The 24,345-nt window shown below is 36.5% G+C and overlaps 1 protein-coding gene across 1 annotated transcript in view; it reads right to left on the reverse strand.

Moving 5' to 3' along the window:
- Window positions 1-264: 264 nt before the first annotated feature.
- LOC127445632 (glucoside xylosyltransferase 2-like) overlaps window positions 265-24,345 on the reverse strand; it is a 39,238-nt gene continuing 15,157 nt past the window's right edge. The window contains exons 2-7 of the mRNA XM_051705832.1: window positions 17,982-18,177; window positions 12,220-12,351; window positions 11,881-12,132; window positions 11,252-11,375; window positions 7,671-7,843; window positions 265-4,709 (exon numbers count right to left, since the gene is read on the reverse strand). Coding sequence (XP_051561792.1) covers window positions 4,530-4,709; window positions 7,671-7,843; window positions 11,252-11,375; window positions 11,881-12,132; window positions 12,220-12,351; window positions 17,982-18,177 — 1,057 coding nt within the window. The 3' untranslated portion in view covers window positions 265-4,529. The remainder of the gene's footprint in view (window positions 4,710-7,670; window positions 7,844-11,251; window positions 11,376-11,880; window positions 12,133-12,219; window positions 12,352-17,981; window positions 18,178-24,345) is intronic.

The following is a 24,345-nucleotide window of genomic DNA, read 5'->3' on the forward strand; positions in this document are numbered from 1 at the left end:
ATATGTGTTTAAACACTGTATAGTTATATAGTTGACATGAAAATACTTTTGGGAAGTTGACCACAGGACCAATTAAAATGAACAAAGTGATGGCAAAAAAGATGAGTAAAATGGTGAAAGCATATGAAAAATAGTTACAAGTGACAGCACCTCATCAGTTTCCCTTATACATTCATATCATTTTCATATATTTTTTTTAAATTTTTTTTTTACCTAATATCTTGATGTTTAAAAAAATTGATTGCAAGGAGAACAAAGGTACAATCAATATTAAAGGCATACTCATTTATTAAATTTCTGACAAACACACTTCTGTATAAAAGGGCAATAATACAAGACATTCAGAAAGAAAGCAAAGCACATTGGATACAATCGCTGGTGCATCACTTTACACAATGATAACATGAGATGTATAATATGGTCCCCTTGAGTTCCCAATTAAATAAATCTCCTCACTGATCCCAGACCAGACAGGAGGCTGGAAACTGGTCACACAAATAAAGATTAAACACATTGTGCTGATGAACACATCAAAACATACATCAAAACATTTACGACAATTGGCACATATTTTCACATTCTGATGTTCAAACATTCTACACACACACACACACACACACACACACACAAATGTAAAAAACAAATTAAGATGCTGTGATTACATTAAATAAAAATTATTCCAGATTAAAAAAAAAAAAAAGATATCTCGATACATAGCAGAAATGGGCAGAGAGATTTGTTTTGTAAAACTAATCTTGCACTTATTATCTTCTGTATTATAATTGTTTACCCTCCGATTCCACCAAAGAAACATTTTAATGGATATTTCACCCAGAAAATGAAAATAGTTTCTTTATTGGAACACTAAAGGAGATGTTAGGCAGAATGTTAGCCTCAATTCCAATTCACTTTAATTGTATGGAAAAAAGATGCATTTAAAATGAAGGCTAACATTCTCTTAACATTAGTGTTTCATTTCACAAAGACATGCAGGTTTGGAACAACATGAGGTTAAGTAAATGATGACAAAATGCTCTTTTTTTTGGGGTGAACTATCACTTTAAATCAAGGTAAATGCTTTGTGGACACTCTAGGATCAACATCCACAGCCTCAACATGAAAAACACAAAAGTTTTTCTTAACTGTAAACTACATATTTGCAAGTGTTTTTTCAATTTGTATAATACTATCATGATACACACACATTTCTAATCCGCACATTATGACCACATGAATGTGGGATCTCACTTATTTGAGATGTCATGAATAAGCTCTGGCAGAAGACACCGCTGTGGTGAAGGCAAAGTTTCTAGCAAAGCACCAGGTGAACAACTCCTCGTGTCATAAAAGCATTTCTGTGTCCTTTGAACTTGACCAACTTGAATATTGCTTAAAAAAAACAAAAAACTTACATTTAGATCTGGCACAACATAATATACAGTAAACTTTTGGCCAGTTCTCATGTGATATCACTCTCAGATAATATTTCAGAGTAGCGTACTAAGGTGCGTTACATTAAAAGTTCTGGGACATTCAAGCACATTTTCAACATTAAGCTCATTATGTACATTTGAATAGACTTGTAGCATCAGCATATTATTGGGAGTTAATGGGAATTCTGGGAAGGCCAAAAGTTTCCTAATGATATTCATTTGGGGTTTCTGTTTATAAATATATATATATATATATATATATATATATTTGGGCTGTCAAACGATACATTTTTTTTTAATCGCGATTAATTGCATATTTTCTTGTAGTTAATTGTGATTAATCGCAATATCTCATGAGTGGACAAAATTTGATTCATTCAGATGTATTTTTTGTTTTTCAGTAATTTACACACAACCTACCCTACCAACAGAGTTGGTACAACAGAAAATGAACACAGCACAATTCAAAATATGTACTTTATACACACACACACACACACACACACACACACACTGATCAGCCACAACATTAAAACCACCTGCCTAATATTGTGTAGGTCCCCCTCATGCCACCAAAACAGCGCCAGAAATTCTCAAACCAGCCCATCTGGCACCAACAATCAATCATGCCAAGCTCCAAATCACTGAAATCTAATTTTTTCCCCTGAAACTCCTGACCCGTATCTGCATGATTTTATGCACTGCTGCCACACGATTGGCTGATTAGATAATCGCATGGATGATTGTTTGTGCCAGATGGGCTGGTTTGAATATTTCTGTAACTGCTGATCTCCTGGGATTTTCACACATAAGTCTCTAGAATTTTCTCCAAATGGTGCCAAAAACAAAAAAAATCCAGTGAGGGGCAGTTCTGTGGACGGAAAGGCCTTGTTGATGAGAGACGACAACAGAGAATGGCCAGACTGTTTCAAAATGACAAAGTCTACGGTAACTCAGATAACTGCTCTGTACAATTGTGGTGAGAAGAATAGGTTGGCGCTGTTTTGGCGGCACGAGGGGGACCTACACAATATTAGGCAGGTGGTTTTAATGTTGTGGCTGATCAGTGTGTGTATATATATATATATATATATATATATATATATATATAGAGTTTTATGTGTAATATGACGGGACATATTTGCTTCCTTTATGGTGTTTTAACAGGCAATGTTTAGAGGAGCACAGTGGAATTATAGCTCTGGTCATGTGGGATTAAATGTGCTAATGACAGTGTAGATTGCCTGCAGGGTTCCAGCTTCTTCTGCTGTTCTACAGTGGCTAGTGCACTATTAAATGCACAGTTATGCAAAGACACTGTGACAGAACCTTGGAGACTGTGCGCAGCAGGGTTTCCGTTAGCTGGAAATGTCTGACAAATTCAAAAATTGTTTGCGCTGCCACGGAGGACTTTCCCGTCAGTTTGCGAAGTTCAAAAGCAGCCTGCGTTATTCCCGTCTCACGTGTCAGTTTAAAACTCTTCCTTTTGCGCATCGGTTAATTAACAGGTGAGCAGATCCCAAAATTCATGCACAAACTCAATTGAAGAGTTCATTCATGATAACATGTAAACAAACAACATAAAAGAATGGCTCACACCCGTTTGGGGTGATTCAATCAGAAGTGGAAATGCGAGACACATCACCGTTATAACTGGTGGTATTATGCTTCTTTTTTTGACCACTTGTGTTTGGATTTCACGGGAGAGAATCTGGTATAATGACACATTAATCATTAGGCCTATGTCAGTGTTTTATTGCATGATATAGCGCAAAAAGTAAAATAAGGCAAAGAAAACACATAAAACGCGCACCGTTTCTCTTAATTATACTTGCATTTAATCTAAGCACAAACATGATATTACGAGCAGAATTCAAAGTAATTTAGTGTAATGCCTGAATTAACAGAGCTTCAAATGTGTGTGCTTAGAGATGAGATGAGCGGATTTTTTCCAATTTATCCGGCAAACTTTATCATTCCTGGACACGTTGGCTAGCACTAAAATTCTGGTGTGCAGTGTAAGGCAGGTGTTCAATGGCTGCTGCAGTCATGTTACGAGCACTAACTAACTATATTTTTTTGTGTGCTTACTTCATTCTAAATGTTCCCCTGCTACATATATAAAATGCTTGGCACAGGTCTCAGCATAATGTCTCCCACCATCTGCTTTCACGACAGTCAATGCATGGTTTATTAAAAGGGTCATATAATGACGTGCATTAACGGCGTTAAAAAATAGTGACGTTGAAGGAATATTGCGTTAACGCATTAACTTCGACAACTCTAATATATATATTAAAATGTACAGTCTCAAAAAGTCCCCCCCCCAAAAAAAGACATTTTTTTCAGCCTCACTAACAATCTTGTAAACAGTGAGAGCATCCACTAGTAGGGCTTTGTAATGAAGGGGCTGTGATTGGTGTCTTATTGAGCTCTAAAAGGCTGACAAGTTAGTCCTCTTTGGTTGTCTGGGCGTGCTATATCATTTTTGTGTCTTGAAAAACAAGGCTGTATCATGCTTTTAATGCACAAACAAATTGGTGTATCTGCTTAGAATTTTAATCCAATTAGAAACCCAATAATCCAATAGTGAAATACTGTACATAATGAACAAGGTGCAGAAAAAATTATAATTTATATCAACAGCTCTGAACCCATGTTTTTGGATTTGCTAAAAAAAGCTTTGCAAAAGAGTCTGTGATATACTTTCATTAAAACAATTATCTTCATTAACATTCAGGTGGTTGGATACCCACTCGTTAATTCACTTGGTTACATTTCTGTGCCAGAGGTTTGATAATCAAGGACTTTCTGTAGAATTTATTCCGTAGATATTCCTCTTACATTGCTGAATCCTTCCATTGAGCAATTCCAAGGTGACCCAAACTCAGGAGTCGAACTACTGCTCAAAACGGAATTTGTTTCCAATATTTCAAATTCCTCTGGCTCGTGAACTTCAGACAAAGGCAGATGGACCACATGTAGCTTGCCTCTGGCATTACATGTCATCCATTTCATAACCACTCTGATCTAAGTAGCAGGTAGAGATTTTTCCTTATGATGTTGAAAAAGTGCTCTCTGAACAGTCAAGACTCATTACTCGTGTGGCGGTCGAACACGGCGGACCACTTTTTTCTCATAAGCAGCTCTCATGGTCTTCTCAATCTGTTTGAGGAACACCTGTGGAATTCTTCCACAGAGGGTGTTAACAGTGTCAAGGAACGTGGTCTGAAGAGGGTAAAACAAAGACTGGAACATGTTCTCCTCGAAAGGATACTGAAAAAAAGATGAAAAATACATTGTGTAAGAGCTCAAATAACTGCACTGGCATTACTGCAGAGGCACAATGAACAAGGTCCACATTTCATATCTAAATGAATTCTGAACAGTAGAGGGGGCCTCGTGACTCTACCAGACAAAAGGCTCCTCTTCAAGAGACGGTTTCTAGCTATTAGCCTTCAAGGAGAGATTCAAGGTGACTGTATTATGAATGCACAATGTGATATTTCTATTTCTTGTATGGTACACAATGTTCTGCTTTGATTTCTTAGCTCTGGCAAAGCAAAGGCCAAGAAACAAAAAAATTTTAAAAGTTAAGAAAATAGAGAAAACATTGCCAGTCACAGGCAGTATTAACACTACACTCGTTAAGCACTTTATTAGGAACACCTGTACACCTATTTATTCATGCAATTAAATAATCAGCCAATCATGTGGCAGTGGTGCAATGCATAAATCATGCAGATACTGGTCAGGAGCTTCAGTTAATGTTCACATCAACCATTAGAATGGGGGAAAAATGTGATCTCAGTGATCTTCTGTAACTGCTGATAATGCACAGCAGTCTCTAGAGTTTACTCAGAATAGTGCCAAAAACAAAATAACATCCAGTGAGTGGCAGTTCTGCAGATGGAAACGCCTTGTTGATGAGTAATGGAGAATGGCCAGACTGGTTCGAGCTGACAGAAAGGCTACGGTAACTCAGATAACCCCTTTGTACAATTCTAGTGAGCAGAATAGCATCTCAGAATGTACAACAAGTTGAACCTTGAGGCGAATGGGCTACAATAGTAGAAGACCACGTCGGGCACTTTATTAGGACCATAGCGTTCCCAATAAAGTGCTCTGTGAGTGTATATATGCATGTATTGTAATATGTTTGTTGTTTACATGCATAATATGTACTATTTACAAGTATTTAAAATTGATATGTAGAACTAGGATTGCCACGGTGTACGGTGTTACCGGTTTTACTCGGTACAAGGGACAACACCGGTGTGAAATCTTATACCGGGTAAAAGTGGGAAACATTATGAATGGAACTTCCATTATCAATACAATAGCCTAACGAACAGAATAGCCTTAAATAAAGAATAGTTGCCTAATGAAGAGTTTGCGACCCATGATAAATGAATCTAAATAATGCACTGAAAGCCAGATGTTCCTTACCAACGTATCAAATTACACAGGCAGCAAAGTACGCGCACTGACAGAAGACGTTTAATTGCAGGTAGAGAATATAATGTGCATGGTGTGTAACTTTATGACGTCTCGGATACGGACTGACACAAGAAATGCTGTTAGACACACAGACACACGCTTGAAGAAACACACTTTATTATATTTTTAAGAACAGATGACAGAAAATCCGTCTATGCGCTTCTCAGACGCACTGTTTGTTCGGAGGTGTGCAGACTCGTGGAACACACGTATGTAAAAGGTTCTCACTCTTTCTTTGTTTCAGTCCTTTTTTTATTTTTTTTACCACTTCATTATTTTAATTGCTTTTTGTTTCGTTTGAAGTGCAATTTGAATTTAGAAATGTCTTTGGTTTATGTTTTTTGTTGTTTAAATAAATTAATTTAATTTTCAATGCAAAATCACTAAAGCAAGAATATTCACTGATCCCTCAGCGTGAATTTGGGTTTTACACCACCAACCGTCCGTTAGTGGTGTAATTGGATACTGTAATTTTTTTTTTTTCCCCGTTGCCAAAGAGATGTTGCCCTTCACAACTGTTGAAAAGCCATCTTTCAAGAATTGGACAACACACATTTGAATTGCACTTCATTTTTTCAGTTTCATCTGAATTTTTAGTTAAAATAAATAAAAAATATAGTTCAAAGTTTGAAATCAAGCTACTTTGCGTTATTGTGTAGGCTACTGATTAACGAAAATTACCCCATAGTAAGATTTAGCATCCAACCAGCAGTAATACCGGTGTTAGTCGGTTTGAATGTGAACACTGCACCGGTGTGAAAATTATGATATCGTTGCAAGTCTGTGTAGAACAAAAGCTAAAACGGTACTGTCTCTTTAAGACCAGTGCCAGGGACTTTGACAGAAGTGTTTGTTTTTGTTGAATGGCTTCTTTACAGAATCTGTACAATGTGTGATTTGGATTAAATGTTTTGACTGTAAAGAACAGAAAGGATATTAAAAGAGACATTGAATGACTGCGTGGATCTTGTCTTTGGACACACATTACACGGTGAGTCACACCAAATATTAGGCTTCTCTCAGTACAGAGTGAAAAGGTCTCAAACACTGGTGAATGAAATATCAAAAATGACCAACCAGTGGCTAATCACATACATATTTAGTTGCATATGCTAGTGATATACTTGAATTGTAAAGGTTTGCACATAGAGTAAAAGATCTTGGTATTTTAAGAATCGACATCAGGATCGTTCGAATAAAGTGTGTCCGTGAGAGAAACAGACACGTTTTTAATCTCTCTTACGCCTCATAGAAGCATCTATGACTGCACTGAGGAACACCGCTTTCAGAGTTTACACATATTTAGACAACCTGCTTCATCTTAATTGAAATGCTGGACATGTTATGAATACACAAATAGCTGAATATAAATATCGATACATGATTTTAAAGTATCGATACAATATAGGGAGAAAAAGTATCGCGATATATCGATATTTGAATGTACTGACACAGCCCTAATATACGTATTCACATACATACTGTATATATTAGATATGCAGTATATTTTTATAAGAATGTTTTGCAATATATATTATATTATACAGCATCACTGCTGAAAAAAATCAGTGGAACCAATACATACATATATGTTTGTGTCTACATACTGTATATATACAGTACATATATAAAACATACATACATTTACAGTATATGCTACATATAACTGCCATCTTCATCTACTCAATTCTATCAAATGAATGCTCTGCTGAGATAGAAAGAGACAGAGAAAATTACTTCATGTATGGCATCATACACCACCCTGAAGGCGGGTTGCTTGTCATCATGGTACACTCCACGGTTACCATGAAGAATGGACACCCCTTCCTCCTCCGCTGCCTTGCAGTTGCTTCCATACATACAGTGATCTGGCCTGTAGTTCCACTGGCATGGAAATATGTAAATACACTCTGTGGGAAAAAGGCAAATTTTCAATAAAATACACACAACACTAAAATAGCCCAAGTAAGGAGAAACCTGACAGACTGCTATCCTCAAGGAAATTAATTGTGCAGACTTTATGTGTATATGTGTGTGTGTGTGTGTGTGTGTGTGTGTAGTTGCACAAGTCTTTTGGACATGTTCCATTACAGTTTTCAGACAACCACTACGCTTGCCAAGTCTCACACCAATTTTAAGCACTTAATAACGGCTTGTGGCTGCGGGGGCGTGGTCGAGCGTTCGTCCGGAGAGAGAGAAAGTGGAAAGGGTGCACACACCTGAGCCTTATAATGTCTAACACCTGTTTCTAATTGCAGTAAGCATTGGGGAGAGCGCCAGCGACGAGAGAGAGAGCCACACTCAGCTGCCGTGTGTGTATTGGTGTTAGTGTCTTTTTGTTTATGTTCTTATTAAAATATTACTTTGACTGTTCATCCTGTTCCTGCCTCCTCCTTTCCCATTATAACCTTGTTACACGGCTCCTGTCAGTATCTGTCACACCTGTTTCAGTCAAGAGCATTGTTTACCTACACAAACACGACCTGATAAACTAAACAGCAACTTTCGGGCAGATGAGGAAAAAGAGAGCTGAAAAAACAACTTTCTCCTGTCAGCCTAGGTCGTATTGATTTTCTGGGAAGAGTACAAATGGAAAGACGTACCACTTAGCTTCTAGCACTGAACTCGACATAACAAAGTAGGAAAGTTTCATTTGGAGGATTGTGTATGTGAGACAAAGCCTCATGGCTTCACAAGTAAAATAACAACTATTAAACTATTAAAATGGTGTTGTACGCTTCAGAGTTCAAATCAAGAAAAAATGAAGGGCACCACCGCTAAAGCCGTACACATTCAGAAGGACATCGTTGGCTATTTCGTCATGACTTGCACCATTTTTTTAAAGTCTTGAGCTTTGCGTTTTAAGACGGTGTCAATGTAAAAGGTTTGAACTTAAAAATGTGTCTTGAGACCAATGCCTTCAGTTTGATTAAGTTGTACATCATCCAGCGGTGCTTTGTGAATGCCCCCAAAGAAACGCATCTGATCGGGGTCAGGTAAACCAAAACCAACCTAATTATTCAGGGCTTCCTAAAAAAGGATTTTACACTAGTCGACTTTAAAAAAAATATACAGTACTTCAAAACATACCATGGTATTACCATGGTAAATGTCCAAAAACATGGTGCTACCATAGTACCAAGTTTAAAAACATGATAATATCATGGTACTTTGAAATAAACCTTGGTATATTTACAATAATTCAAAGAATGCCATGGTCTTACAATGGTACATGCAAAAAAACATGACATACCATGGCACATTTTATGATAATTGTATTATCATGGTGCAACGTCCATAAAAAAACAACAACATTTGTACATGGTAATGCTAGGGATGCACTGATGTATCGGCTGGCAATATTTATTGGCCAATTAAAAATCATCTGCATTTTAGTTATAAGCATGAAAATGCTGATATGAAAAACCGATGGTTGATTTATAATTAATTAGTAACACACTTTATTGTGTACTTATTTTATTTTTTAAAATTTAAATGCACAATCCAGAAATAATTATAGCCACAATATGTAGAAGGGTTGGCACTCCAAAGAACATGTAATATTCATTCTTCCTCGGTCTTATGCTAATGCTGAAAAACTGCCATAAACGGAAGCGACAGTTGTGAAAATGGCCTATAGGCTACATGATGAGGGAAACCATTCAAAACGCTTTAAGAAGCAGCACACTTTGACTTCTGAGACATTGGTATGATATCCGTTAATGCTACATGATTGATTGACTTAAGATTGAAATCGCAATATGGCTTTGCATGATTACTAAACCTTAAAAGGCTGCGCTTCTGCATTCAGCACTTCAGCCAGTGTTGTGTGAGCAAGTGGCGCACTCTAGTGGTCTGGAGAGTATTATACAGAAAAGGGGGGTTTCACCTTTTGTTTAAACATTTTATTTTTCCATGATGTTGTTGACATTTCCGTGGAATTGCCCAACATTTGCATAGTATGCATTTTTAATGTTCTATCATCAGGGTTGGGGAGTAACGAAATACAAGTAACGGGAATACGTATTTAAAATACAAAATATAAGTAACTGTATTCCACTACAGTTACAATTTAAATCATTGGTATTTAGAATACAGTTACATTCAAAAAGTATTTTGATAACTGAAGAGATTACTTTGCATTTTATTGTCATTTGTTTCATTTAATATTTAGTCCTTTCAGATGGAAAAATGTATACATATAAATGATGCGATGTGATTTGAACAGCGGTGAAACACTTTCTTATGATGTGTTACATTCATACGAGCAGACAGAGAAGTAAGTTTGATTTACTTCTTTGAAGTTTGGAGCAGAAGAAATAGAAATACACCTTGTGTAACTTTAGCTTTACACTAAGCTAAAATGCTATTTCTAGCCATTTTACATGCACATGTTACCAGGCACGATCATATTTTTGTATTAAGAAAATTTACGTTGGATCATAATTTCTTTTTTTCTAGTAAGACCTTTGATATTAGGGCAAAAATCGTATTCTTGATAATAATTTTGTATTGTTTTCCTGTAAAAATATCTAAAAATCCTTTAAAAAGATCAATTTGATTGATCTTGTTTTAGAAACAACAATGCATAAGATATTTAGGTTTTTCAGAGAATGTATTTTTAACATGTGTATTTTGTCTTACTCTACTGGCAGAGTTTTTATAGTCAAAACAAGTACAAATCTACCAGTGCTGAAGAAGTAATCCAAAGTATTTAGAATACCTTACTGACCTTGAGTAATCTAACAGAATACAATACAAATTACATTTTACAGCATGTATTCTGTAAAAGTAACCCTCCCAATCCTGTTTATCATATACAGTACATACTGTAAAATGTGAGTTATGTTGTTTTGAACTGCAAATTAGCAGTGCAAATATGTTTTAGAAGTGCAAAATAACCTTTTTCATATCAATCATCATGTTATCATATTCGCCAATCATGTGTTCAACAGATCCAATCCATGTTTAATGGAAATGATTTATTATTAGAACAGTGAAAAGCTTTTGTACATCTTTGTACATTTTTATAGCATAATTCCAAAGTAAAAGAGTGATCTAATGACAAAATCAGCCTTTGGTTTTTTAAAATCTGTATCAGACAAAAATGTTCATATCGGTGCATCTCGATACCAAGGTGCTTTTGAATATAACATTTACAATATAACTCAAAGAATACTATGATATTACCATAGTACATGCCTAAAAAACATTGTATTACCTTAACACCATGTCCAAAAAACATGGTAATACCATGGCACTCTTTCATTAGCATTGTTTAATCAAAGATATTATTATCAACACAAACGCATTAGTACCTGGATTGTAATGGAAGATTATGTTGAGGAGGTCTTGGTCTCCCCAAGTGATGTGGATCTTATATTTCTGATAAAGAGGGTGAAGCAGATTTTCCCATGACAGGCCTCTGGCGATCATGCTGTTCTGTAAAATCAATAGTGGCAGGTTATTTTCCTCAACACTGAGTCTGGCAGCCACTTCTAAGACAGCTGTTGATATGGAAATGAGCCTTTTTACAGAAGAAATTTCCTTCTTTTTCCCCAGACAGCTTTGAAATGTGCTTGGGTTGGAAATTACAGTTCTAGCTGAGTTACAGAAATATGCTAATCCAGTCACCCACTCTCTCAACGGACACCGGCAATCAGTAGACTTTCATCACTGCTTACTAAAAACATCCTGAGGTTAAAAGGGTTTCTATTAAAAAAACTAAAAAAAACTTCAAAAGATATGTGAAACGGCAAAGTTACTGCCAACTGTCAAGATAAATAAACAGTGCAAAGGAAAACACAAGTTTCTAGCAGAATTCACAGCTAATCAAAACTGATTTGATGTTTAAAATACAGCAAAGTGAAAGAGGATTTTGGCATGTGACATTTCTGGGAAGTTTGGGTGTAGGGAACTAAGAAAAGACAATTCCATTGTTCCTTACCCTGAACAGAGTACTACGAATCCGTGTGAGGTTCATTAGCATGACCCCTGAATTGACCCCTGTCACTCCATAAAAGGGGTGTCGCGCAAAGCGACTATACCAGCCGATCTTGGGAATCTCGTGTTCAGGGGCCATGGCAGCTAGCTGAGTGCTGTTGAAAGCCTTCAGAAACTTCCAGATGTCATCCATAGGCCGGAGAAAGAGAACATCTGTGTCTACGTACAACAGCGAGTCCACATCCTTCAGGATAACCTGATATCAGAGGAAATACTGGGTTATAGTCATAACAGACAGAAAACACCAACAAATGAAGAAAATCATAAAGCAATAGGGGCTTACAGGAAGAAATAGCCTCTGGGCGGCACATGGCTTGAAGAGCTTCTTCCATTCTTCGGCATTCCCCACAGAGAAGGTGATTGGATATATGGTGTAGTGAAACTTGGAGGACACCGTCAGAGGCCACTGACTGAACTGTGAGAGGAAATTGAACAAATCAGTCAATGTCATGCGTGTTAGGCTTCAGTAAACTGCAAATTGCCCATAAGCATCCAAACACTTATTTTCACATAAGTAAAAGAAACCAAAACACATTAAGAAAATATATACTGTTCCTTTAGTCCTTTAGTAAATTAGTCAGCAACAATTTACAACTTCTGAAAGAATCCAGATTTAAAGAATGTGTCATTTATTGCCCTTTCAAATCACTAATTTACATAGACGTTGCGTTGTACAATTCGATCTTTCATCTTGTATTGATTTTTGCACCGCCACAACCCATGTAGCAATACATCACACAAATGATTTGGTAGTAATTGGCATACAAATTCAAATGTAAAAAAATTACATTTCAATTGAAAAAATAAAAAAATTGCTTAGCTGTCAATACTAGTTCTGTTTTTAAATCAGTAATGGTGGCTTATTTAAAAGAATTTAAACATTTAATTAAAATTTTAAATTAAAAAGGCTGTTTCACACTTTGCTATGAAAGGGACTTTGGAAAGAAACCCATACAAACTTTATGTGTGACAATTTTCAGCATCAAGAGAAAATGTTGCAGGAAGCGACAAAATATATTGGCAGAATATTAGTATGCAGCATGATTTTGGACCAATGAGATTTCGCTGTACGTGGCGCAACAGAACTTGACGCTAAAAAAAATTTAATAAATAAAAATAAAGCAAGCAACCAATAAAATACTACCAGCAAAAATCATGAAACTAACATGAAAGATTTATCACTTGACACATAGGTCTCATTTCCACCTGGTATTAAGATGCGTTTCGGATGATCTGATCACAAGTGGTCAGGTGAAACACATCGCTGTTTACACCTGGTCGTTTAAATGCATCTCCTGTGACCACTTGTGTTCAGATTTGGAGGGGAGAGTCTCTGTTTCATGACGTCATACATCAATCACTAAGTCAGTGTGTTACCGATCGGACGGTTATTTCCTTTTAAAGCCGCTCGTAAACTGCAAAGTTTAAACTCCTGTTTCAGCGCAGCAGCTGATTGACAGGTGAGGGGCGGTGCTTCACTGCTGTTGGGACGCATACAGGACGAATTAGCATTTACACCTCAAATGCGATGTGGACACATGCGTTTTTTTGACCACATTCGTATGTGGTTTTTGTAATCCAATTACAAAACGTTTTAGACCCCGTTTAGACCTGTATTTAGGGCTGACCACATGTGAACAGATCACCCGAAACATCTAAATACCAGGTGGAAACGGAGTCATAGTAAATGTTGCATCATGCCTGCCGTTATTCTTCGAAACAGTTACTGAGAGTCATATTTAGGGTCATAATATAGTTTATAATATCTAGCTGATTCCCAAACAACTACTGCTGCAGAAGGCAGCAGAAATAATTTTGAGGAAACTTTTTCAATAACAAACATCACAGTGCATTCCTTCTCTAACCCTGTTCAAAACTCTCTATCCATGCCTTAAGCTCCTTTATCTGCAGCTGGACTAGCAATAAATCAAAAATCAATTCAAGGCCAGAGGACACATCTCAAAAAGCGATGGCTCTTTAGGTGTAGACAACAATGTTCCGCTCCTTCTGTGGTAAAAGACGTTGTACACAATTAGGTTTGTGGGAAAAATCAAACTACCAGAAACAAAAGAATGTGTTCAGAGATCAATGACTTTGAAAGTGTGGAGGTCAATCTTCCTCTCACATTACCTCTCTCACCTCTCCAGCATAATAGACAGTTTGAGGGTGACCACAAAGCCACCAGTACATTCAGGTTTTCAGTCTGGGTTAAATCTGAGATCTGTTTTAAGCCATTCTGCATTGACCAAGGCTTTTTATTGATAACGCAAAGATATCTGCAAGGCTACAAACTGCACTACTACAGTAAGTTAATAGGGGTATAAAAATAAATTGATGCGACAATCTATTATAATCCCAATAATTTATTATATTTGAAGATACGGTGTGTAACATTTGTTCCACTAGCAAGACCAGATGGAACTGCAAAAATAATTACTGTTTTCAAACATGTTCCCAAACACTCAGTCCGTAATCCATTGGTTGGCCAAACAGGTAGCACCACCACAAACTCACACCATTGGTTGACTCAGAAGTTGACAGGCTGACGAGGGTAAGTGAAAGTATTTTAAATGGGTCATGAAATGCAATTTTTTTTCATAATTGTGTTATCTTCCCTGAGGTCCACTGATAATGTAATTAAAGGTTTTTTTTGCACCAAAACACTCATAATTTATTAATATATGGTCATTTTCCACCCTGTCTCTGGCACTCTGTCTGAAGCGCTCGGTTTTGGCCTAAACGACTCCTTAAAACTTCAATGTTAACAGCCACTGTTATGATTGGCTAACATCGTGCAGCCCCTCAAATACAACCATATTTGAAACTCAATAGGAAGAGAATGAACAAGCCCCTCAACATTGTAAAACAAAATTTCAGGGTTTACACAACGCACATCTAAAATATTGCATCCGAATATATTACACTGTTCATCTCGAGCACAACTGTTAACACTCAGCACCATAAACTATCAAACAGTCATGACATTTGAAATATTCATGAATGAAATGGTTTACTCACTGTTTTGCGTTTGGGTCCAAGTGTTTATAACTGCCTTATCCTTCAATAACAGTTCCTTTGCTTGAATCATATTATGACTGGTTCACAAACAATCCATGCTGATAGGAACCAAAAAAAAAAAAAAAAAGAAAGAAAAAAAAAAGAAAAGAAATGCACACACATAGTCCAAAGCTCAGTGAAATGACTCAAACACAAAGGCGGAAACACATAGAAACAGTCAAAGACATCCATATACTGCATGTTTACAAACACCAACAATCAAAAATAGCGCAGATGTGCTAAAGAACGCATCCATGACACGTTTGGGTGAAAGACAACTAAAGGCAGAGTAGTTGAATTAAAAAAAATAGCTTCTCCTCTTCAGAGTTGTAACTTGACACCGCGTCTTTGAAAAGCAGCGAGATACATGACAGTGGTCAAAGATGTCTGTGTAGTGCATGTTTATATACAAAAATAATTCAAAATAGTCCAGATGGGTCCCCTTTGGTGTTCAGGAATAGTTAGCCACACTAGGCCTGTCTGTAATGCTCTCTCGAACTGAGCGCCACTGGGCGGGGCCAAGGGTGTGATGACGCATGTTGAGGGATGTGTAAATACAACTGAACAATGTCTTGTGATGTCACAAACACACCAATGTCAAAACGAGATGTTTCAACAGGGTGGTAACTATATGCTCCTTTTAGACTGGGGAGGAAGCTTTGAGTTCTGAAATTTACAGTATGTTTTTATAGTGCAGTTACCTCATGTCTAAATATCAAAGAAAAGTTTATCCTCCATTTCATGACCCTTTTAAAGCAAATTTAAAATACAAATAATACAAAGTATTTTTATTATAAATCATTCCAGAATACTGGGAATTAAATTGGATGAATTCATAGATTACTATGAATCACATCATTTCATACTCAAATCAAATGATTGTCAGAGCAAATATGTACACCTCTACTAGTAACGTTGCAAGGAAAAGCAAGGAAAGTCCAAAAAGTATGCCAGATTTTTTTTTTTGGTCTGAGAGAGCTGCATAGTTAGAGGATGAAGCTTCGTCTGAGGTAATATACAGCTCATAGCAGAGATAAAATAGCTGGAAAGCCAGCAAGATGTTCTTTTTAGCTGGAATCAGGATTCAGTTACCAATTAGTCTGCTTTTTTTTGTTTTCCTTTTAAGTCTTTAAAGGAATATTCCAGGTTCAATACAAGTTAAGCTCAATCGACAGCATTTATGGCATTATGTTGATAACCACAAAAACTAATTTCGAATTGTCCCTCCTTTTATTTAAAAAAAAGTAAAACAATACTCACTGTTTTAAAGGTACAGCCAAAAGACAAACACTATGTGTGTTAACATGATTTTAGTGTCAAATGTCTTACTAACCCTTTCTGTGTACAGTTATATCTAACAGGGCTGGGCGATATATAAAAAATATTTTTGCGATAATTGCCTTAAAAAATATCGTGATATCCGATTACATCGCTAACCCCCCTGCCGAGGGTCGGCAAATTTTTTTGCTTTATTGATTTTGTTTTAAAAATGTAATTATTTTATTGACACAAAAAACACAAACAAAAGACATTTCTAAATTGAAATTGCACTTTAAACTAAATGAAAAAAGCAATAAAATAACAAAGTGATCAAAAAATCTTATTTAACAATCTTACTGAAACATTTACCATCTCCAACAGCTCCGTTTGCCATCAACACAGATGAAAAAAAAGAGTGAAAACTCTTTACATGCACATACACTCCACATGACAGGCTTGTGCTGCACACCTCTGAACAAACAGCGAATAAGGTGAATTTTTTTTGCTTTATTGATTTTGCTTTAAAAATGTAATTAATTTATTGAAACATGAAAAACATAAAAGACATTTCTTAAATCTACCTGCACTTTAAACTAAACAAAAAAAAAATCTATAAAACAACGAAGTGATCAAAAAATCTTATTTAACCACCTCCCCAAAACATTTACTGTATCCAACGGCTCCATTTGCATCACGGAATCCGCCATGCATGCCAACCACGAGGAAATAAAGCGAATTAAACTCACAGCACCTCCCAAGATGATCAGAGATCATTTTCAGCATTCTCATAGATGACATTATTCTTGCAAACTGTTTTCAGACGAATGAAACAGAGAGAAAAAAAAAAGAGTGATAACTCTTTACATGCGCCTGTTCCTCGAGACACAAGACTTGTTCCAGCTCGTGCTGCATGCATCTGAACAAACTGGGAATCAGACACAAGGATTTATGGCTTTTCTTTTGTCTGTTCTTAAAAATATAATAAAGTGTGTTTCTTCAAGCACGTGTCTTTGTGACTAACAGCATTTCTTGTCATGTGTCACTCCGAGACAGATCGCCGGACTGTTGCAGGTAGATGAGCAAAATTACCCGCACATGAAATACATTTGAACGAGGAACTTGCAAACTGGATTCAACCTCGTCGCATTTGGCGGGTGCTAGTTTCACACCCTGGCCAGATCATCATCTGTTCGCAATCGGCATCTGGATCTTTTTAAGACATCGTCGATATCCGATTACATTGTCAAATCGCCCAGCCCTAATATATAATTTTACAACTTTGTTGCTATGACATAACGCAGTAAACCCTGTAAAAAATGATTTAAACAACATTACAGCTCAAATAATTCACAAGTTTTAACAGAAGAATTAATGTAAGTGATTAAATTATAAGCTTCACATTTCTGCCTTTAAACCCTCCAAAATAGGCTCCATTCACTTCCAATGTAAGTGCCTCACTGTAACATAATTGTTTTGCTTTTTTAAAGAAAAGGAGGGACGAGTCGAAATTAAATGTGGTGATCAACATTATGACAATTCCTGGCGATTGAGCTTAACTTGTACTTAACCCTTTAATTCCTTTAAGGAAGTTTGGAAACCCTTGGGAAAAGGACAAAATTGTTGAGGATTTCAAAGAAAATAAAAAAGAAAGAAAAAACTAATAGAAATAGACATTCCCATAAAAAGCAAAGCGAGCCATAGCAAATATGAAAGAATCTTAGGACTCACCCCTTTTTCAAACTGTTCGGCCAAGTCCTCCTCTGCAAAGATGTGAAACTTAATCTTCTTTATGCTGAAGAGCAGTGCCGACTTCACCATAGTGAGTGTTTCATCTAGACGGTTCCCACAAGCCACCACCGCCAGGTGCATGACATCCTCTGCTTGGTTGACCTTTGACCCAGGCCGCCCCATCTCACTCTTCTGACTAGAGGTAACGAAAAAGCACATCTACGAGTAAAAACCCATCCAAACTGTGATGTCAAAAACAAAAGCATCTGGTACAGATCAGCTGGGTCAAACGCTCCTGAAATATTTCTTGTGCAACAGATGGCTTCTTTGGAGCATGGAGAATCTAATTTAAATGATTCAAGGTGAACATAAGGGTAAACATTGACTCTTGAGAAAAGAGCTTTAAGTCTAAGTCAGATTTGCTATGCACTTCAGAAAGGCACACAAAGGTAGTCTTCAATCTAGATCTCAAATACAGTACAAATTTAACGTAATAATATGCCCCCAAATTAAAATCGAGTCATCATTTATTCACCCTCATGTCATTGTAAACCACATAGATGTATAGTTTTGGCTTTGAATCCACCACGCATCCCCTTTTTTCATTGCTCAGAGCAAATGAATTCTAGGTCTGATGTACAAATACTTCTAACAGCAGGAGATATCAAAAGTGTACACAAGTACATGACCTAGCTGAGGCATTGTTTCACTTGAATACGCATTCCCTTGTCTTGAGTCTCTAACATAATTGTTGTTTGCTTTAGTGATTCATGTTGAGTCTCTATCACTCCGGGGAAGTAGCTCTCAAACACACTAAGCACTATCTAAGTCGACCTTTGGGGAAAAAAGTCCTCTATTTATCCAAGACTTTGGTAGAGGGAAAAAAAATCATACTGCATGAGAAGCATGCAGCCTTTTAGCCAGACATCAAAGGGCTTCCATTAAGCCGAGGACAGGCAAACACTCTTGCTCTCATTTCAAAGTCAAACATAGACCTTGATGTGGAGGGAAATATAGAATCGGAAGAACACAGGGCTTTGAAAACAGGGAGGTGGGGGTATCTTCACACCTGACATGTATTTCCAATTTTTCTGCCTTTTAGATGACTAATATCACAAAAGGCTGCAGAGTCTGTTTTGAGGCTGTGGTTTCCTGTGGAAAAAATCTTCCCTTGTTTATAGCACAGTAAATTAGGCAACATGAACTGCAATGGTCTGAATGATATCAAACAATGTATTCTTTTCATTTTTTAAAATCATAAGTGGAAGAATGAGAGCCATTTGGTTTTAGAACATGAACAGATTAGCATCTGACCAATACCATACTGGAGTCTGTACCTTTTTTTTATTTTTTTTTATTAAAAATAAATAAATAAAAAAAAATGTTCACAGGCTCTGAGCTTATAAAAATTCTTGAAGTCTGAGTGCATACATCTGGAAACATTTAGCCAAGATGAAGGGTGAATTAAATAATTTATTCCTTATTGATGTCATGGTTTATGTGTTTTTGTTCATGTTTTGTGTTATTGTCTTTTACTTTGGAAGTTTAGTTCCTGTTTTATAGTCATGTGTTCCATGTCATGTTATTTCCTGTTTCCCTGCCAGGTCATGTGATTTCATGTTTCCCTCCATGTTCATGTGTCTTGCTTTCATTGTTTTATTGTCCTGTTACCTTGTTATCAGTTCTGTCTTGTCATTGTCATGTTTCTCCCTTGTCCATGTATTTAAGCCTCATGTTTGCCATTGTCCATTGTCAGGTATTGTGTTGTTTGGAAGTCAAGTCAAGTTTAGTTCATGTTTATGTTTTGTAGTCACATTTTTGGTTTTCAAGCTTCATATAAATAAACTGCACCTGGGTTCTTCATTTCATCGTCTGCCTGTCATTGCCAGCATCGTTACAATAGAACACAGGTTTCATTCCTAGGTTGACAATCACCAATAGCTCCTTATTGAGCGATTAAACCAATATGGTACAGTAGACAAAGTCAAACCGACTGGCAACTTACATTGATCCAAAAATTGCCTGAAGCATTGGCAAAGCCAGATATCTGACATATTGTGGATTTATATTCAGTCACCGAACTTCATTGTGAATAAACGAAATGTATCCTTTTCCTTCACCTAGTTGAGACAGTGATCACTTGGTCTCATCAGGGTTCCCACTCTTTTCAAGGCACAATTTTCCAGGACATTTCCAAGACATTTTATGTGCCCAACGTGTGTAATATTTAAGCAAAAAACACATGAAAGGTCATGATGTATTTTGTGGTTTCTGAATGGTTATTTTTTCTGAATTCATTACACATTCATTTTGAAGCATGCAGCACATGCAGATTACACTAATTGAGCACTTTATTAGGAACACTATGGTCCTAAAAAAGTGCCAGACATGGTCTTCTGCTGTTGTAGCCCATCTGCCTCAAGGTTCGACATGTTGTGCATTCTGAGATGCTATTCTGCTCACTACAATTGTACAGAGTGGTTATCTGAGTTACTGTAGCCTTTCTGTCAGCTCGAACCAGTCTGGCCATTCTCCATTGACCTCTCTCCGCTCACTGGATGTTTTTTGGTTTTTGGCACCATTCTGAGTAAACTCTAGAGACTGTTATGTGTGAAAATCCCAGGAGATCAGCAGTTACAGAAATACTCAAACCAGCCTGCCTGGCACCAACAATCATGCCACAGTCGAAATAACTGAGATCACATTTTTTCCCCCCATTCTGATAGTTGATGTAAACATTAACTGAAGCTCCTGACCCATGATTTTATGCACTGCTGCCACACGACTGGCTTATTAGATAAATCACATGACTAAGTAGATTTACAGGTGTTCCTAATAAAGTACTTGGTGAGTGTATATATTTATTTTTATTAAATCACAGCCTTTTGCAGTTTAATCATTACACTAGGACATTCCATATTTGTGTATTCAAACATTCTTTATCAACCCAAATGTGTAAAATTACGAGACATTCCGCTTTTATAGCTAATGCCATTTTTATGGCTGATTCAGTGATTCTGTCCCTGTTTTCCACATCAAGAAATCATAGGGCCCTACGGTAACTGCGGTATAAGTGGACTCGAGATGTAAATTCATATCCCGAGGTGTATAGGCCGCATCTCCACGCTCCACCTTGGGTTGTGAACTCGTTAAAAAAAAAAAAACAACATCTGACCATTGTCTAAGGTTTATAACTCAAATGTTTTTGTAGTTAACACAACAGCAATGTTAGAATTATGTAGTTGGAGCAAAGCAGAGATTACATCCGATGAGCAGAGAATGTATATGACAGGGCTTCATTTATGACAGTCAACCATTGACGTTGTTTCACAATGTTCAGCCACTGGCAATGACAAAACTATAATAATTTGTGTATTTGACAACTATCCCGAGTCCCGATCGTTACCATGTTTTTGTATATGTAACAAAAACCATGTTAGCCACAGAGTCAAACAATTTTATTAAACTTAAATATTTTACAGGACAAATAATTATTTTCCAAGACATTTAGGTATTTTTCTCATTTTCCATGACTTTTCCATGACTGGAAAACTGCACTGCAAAATTCCAGGTTTTCCAGGACACATGGGAACCCTGAATTCGTGAAATACAAGCAAAATTAATTTCTGTGCAAATCATTCGTACAGCTATTCATAAATGGTTGCATTCAGTAAGAATGGATTGATGAAGGACTTACACAAAAATTAGTTTTGCTCATATTCAAAGTTTTTCTATTTGGAAAAAAAAAAAAATGCATTTCTGAATATATGAAGTACATACAACAAAAATATAGTACGTATACATCAATGCCAAACAGGTCTCATGACAAGTCGTAATAATAGTACGAGATGGCTAAATCATCAGTAATCGTACCAAGTTGGCATGAGACTTTGTTGGTGTATTTGAGCTATGACTGTTGTGTATGCCATAAAATACAGGTTTAGTTTTTCTCATTATTTCTAAACCAATAAATTTGGACCAGTAGTTAATCTGGGTGGACCAGTAATACCCTGGCCCTTATGTGGCCTTGTCTCTGGCCTGAAGCAGTATTGAATTGAAAAAAAGTAGAGTGAGAACATCAATGTGAGCTCCAATAATGCATATTCAGAATGGTATATGTTGGCTTATTCAAGTCTGGCCCTCAAGGCTGCTCGTATGGAATTCAGCCAGTGCTTTTCCTAAAGCTACGAACTGCACTTCATACTCAGTGGCCAAATTATTAGTATTTTCCCCTCTTCAAAATATGTCTGCCTGCCTGCCCTGGCATAGCCAGCCTTTTCACGGCATCTTTGAATTTAAAGCCTGCAGTGAAAATGTAGCTCTAGGGCTGAATCAAATTACTATTTTGATAATCGATTTGATAATCTTTTTGTTAATTACTGCTTTAATTTTTAAGATAAAAAAAAGCTCAATTTTATTTCCTGTATTGCAATGCATTTTTCGATACTGTGAAGTGACATCACAATGAAAAAGGTTCTCACAATGCACATATCTAACTAACTGATGAAATTTGTTTTTATTTTCATTATTGACTTTTAGAGTCAACGCATCAGGATGCATGGGTGACAACGGAGATACATTTTGCTTTCTGTGCAGAAACTGTTAAACAAAATACATATATAAAAAGAGATGATATAGAGAAAAAGTAAGACATAAAATGTCTTAGCCTTCCTCCATGACATGTTTATGGCTTTATCTAATGCGGCTGCCATGCGGCAGCTGCCTCAAATCATATGGCTATTACAATTGACAGAGCGAGGTATTCGCTTGACAGTTAGTAGACACTTATTCCTAGGTGCTACAGGAAAGTGTACAGTGGGGTTTTGTGGTTCTCTTGCAGAGAGATGTGTTTTGAGTTCCTAGCTTTCCAGTAACAGGTTCCATTTCTGTTTTGGGTGAGGGTGTGAAAGATCGGTGACACATTTTATTTGGTAACCTTGACTTACAGTTGAAGTAACATCAGGGTGAGTAAAAGATACATTTAGAATTCTGTTTTGGGTAACTCTGTCTTTAAGTTATAGACACAGACAAAATCCACTACTGCTGATTACCACTGGAAAAAACAGTCTCTCCCCTCAGTCTGTACAATGAACAATAAACAAACATCACATTTCCATTAATATACTTGCAACTGAAGTCTATTCAGCAAGGCATTGCTCTGGGATAAACTTTTAAATGCACACACTTTCACAAGTATGGCCACAAGACTTAAGGTTTAGATCACCCAAAAATGATTTTTACATGGTTATCATTTACTCACCTTCAAGTTATTCTAAACCCATATGACTTTAAAGGGGCACTCAGTAATTTTTGTCTTTGTGTCATCTTGGACTTACACTGACACCTAGCAGCTTGGATGTGCAGCATCATTTAAATTTAATAGTTCTCAGTTTCAGATGCCATTGTAGAAATGTAGTATTCACAGTCAGCCATGCTTATTTTAATCAATGAGTGAAAGTGTCAAATAACAGGACGGTTACTAAAATTAAAGGGATAATTCACCCAAAAATGAAAATTCTCCATTTACTCACCCTCATGCCATCCCAGATGTATATGACTTCCTTTCTTCAGCAGAACACATTTGAAGAAAAATATCTTAGCTCAGTATGTCCTTATAATGGATGTGGATGGTAACACAATTTTTGATGCTCCAAAAAACGCAGACAATCAGCATTAAATGTCATCCATATGACTCCAGTGGTTAATTGAATGTCTTATAAAGTGATACGATTGCTTTTTTGTGTGAAAAAGACCAATATTTAAGTACTTTTTAACCATAAATCATAGCGTTCGTTAAGCAGCAGTATGCACGTTCACGAGAGGGCTGATATGACTGGGGTCTTCATTTTAATGTGAGTGCTCATTATTTCCTACATATATTGCAAAATAACAATTAATGTTTAGGAGATAAACTTTTTTAATGAGGGAAAAATTACTGAGTGCACCTTTAATTCTTTCGTGGAATACAAAAGTTGAAATTGATGAATTGTACAGCTTTGTGAGAGAAACAGACCAATATTTAAGTTAAAAAACACCAGTACAATTAAAAAAAAAAATGTATAGCAAAAGAAAGTCATATATTTTGTTATTTATTTTTTTATTGCCAAAAAAAAAAAAAGGGATTTGTCCCCCACCATGGGGGTTTAATAAAAAAAACTTAAACTGTGCAAACTTCTTAGTTTTCAGCTTTAATATACTAAGTTTAGCTTTATATTTATTGCATAGGGGTTTGTTTTATTTTATTTTTTTGTTATTTATGTTTATGGCCTTATTTTAGTGCCATGTGAATCACTCTTATTGTGTTTCAGGCTGATGACGCACAATAACTTGTTCAATGTTCATTTTCATCTAAACATAAATCAGG

The sequence above is a fragment of the Myxocyprinus asiaticus genome, chromosome 9 (assembly GCF_019703515.2).
Source record: "Myxocyprinus asiaticus isolate MX2 ecotype Aquarium Trade chromosome 9, UBuf_Myxa_2, whole genome shotgun sequence".
Taxonomy (NCBI): Eukaryota; Metazoa; Chordata; class Actinopteri; order Cypriniformes; family Catostomidae; genus Myxocyprinus; species Myxocyprinus asiaticus.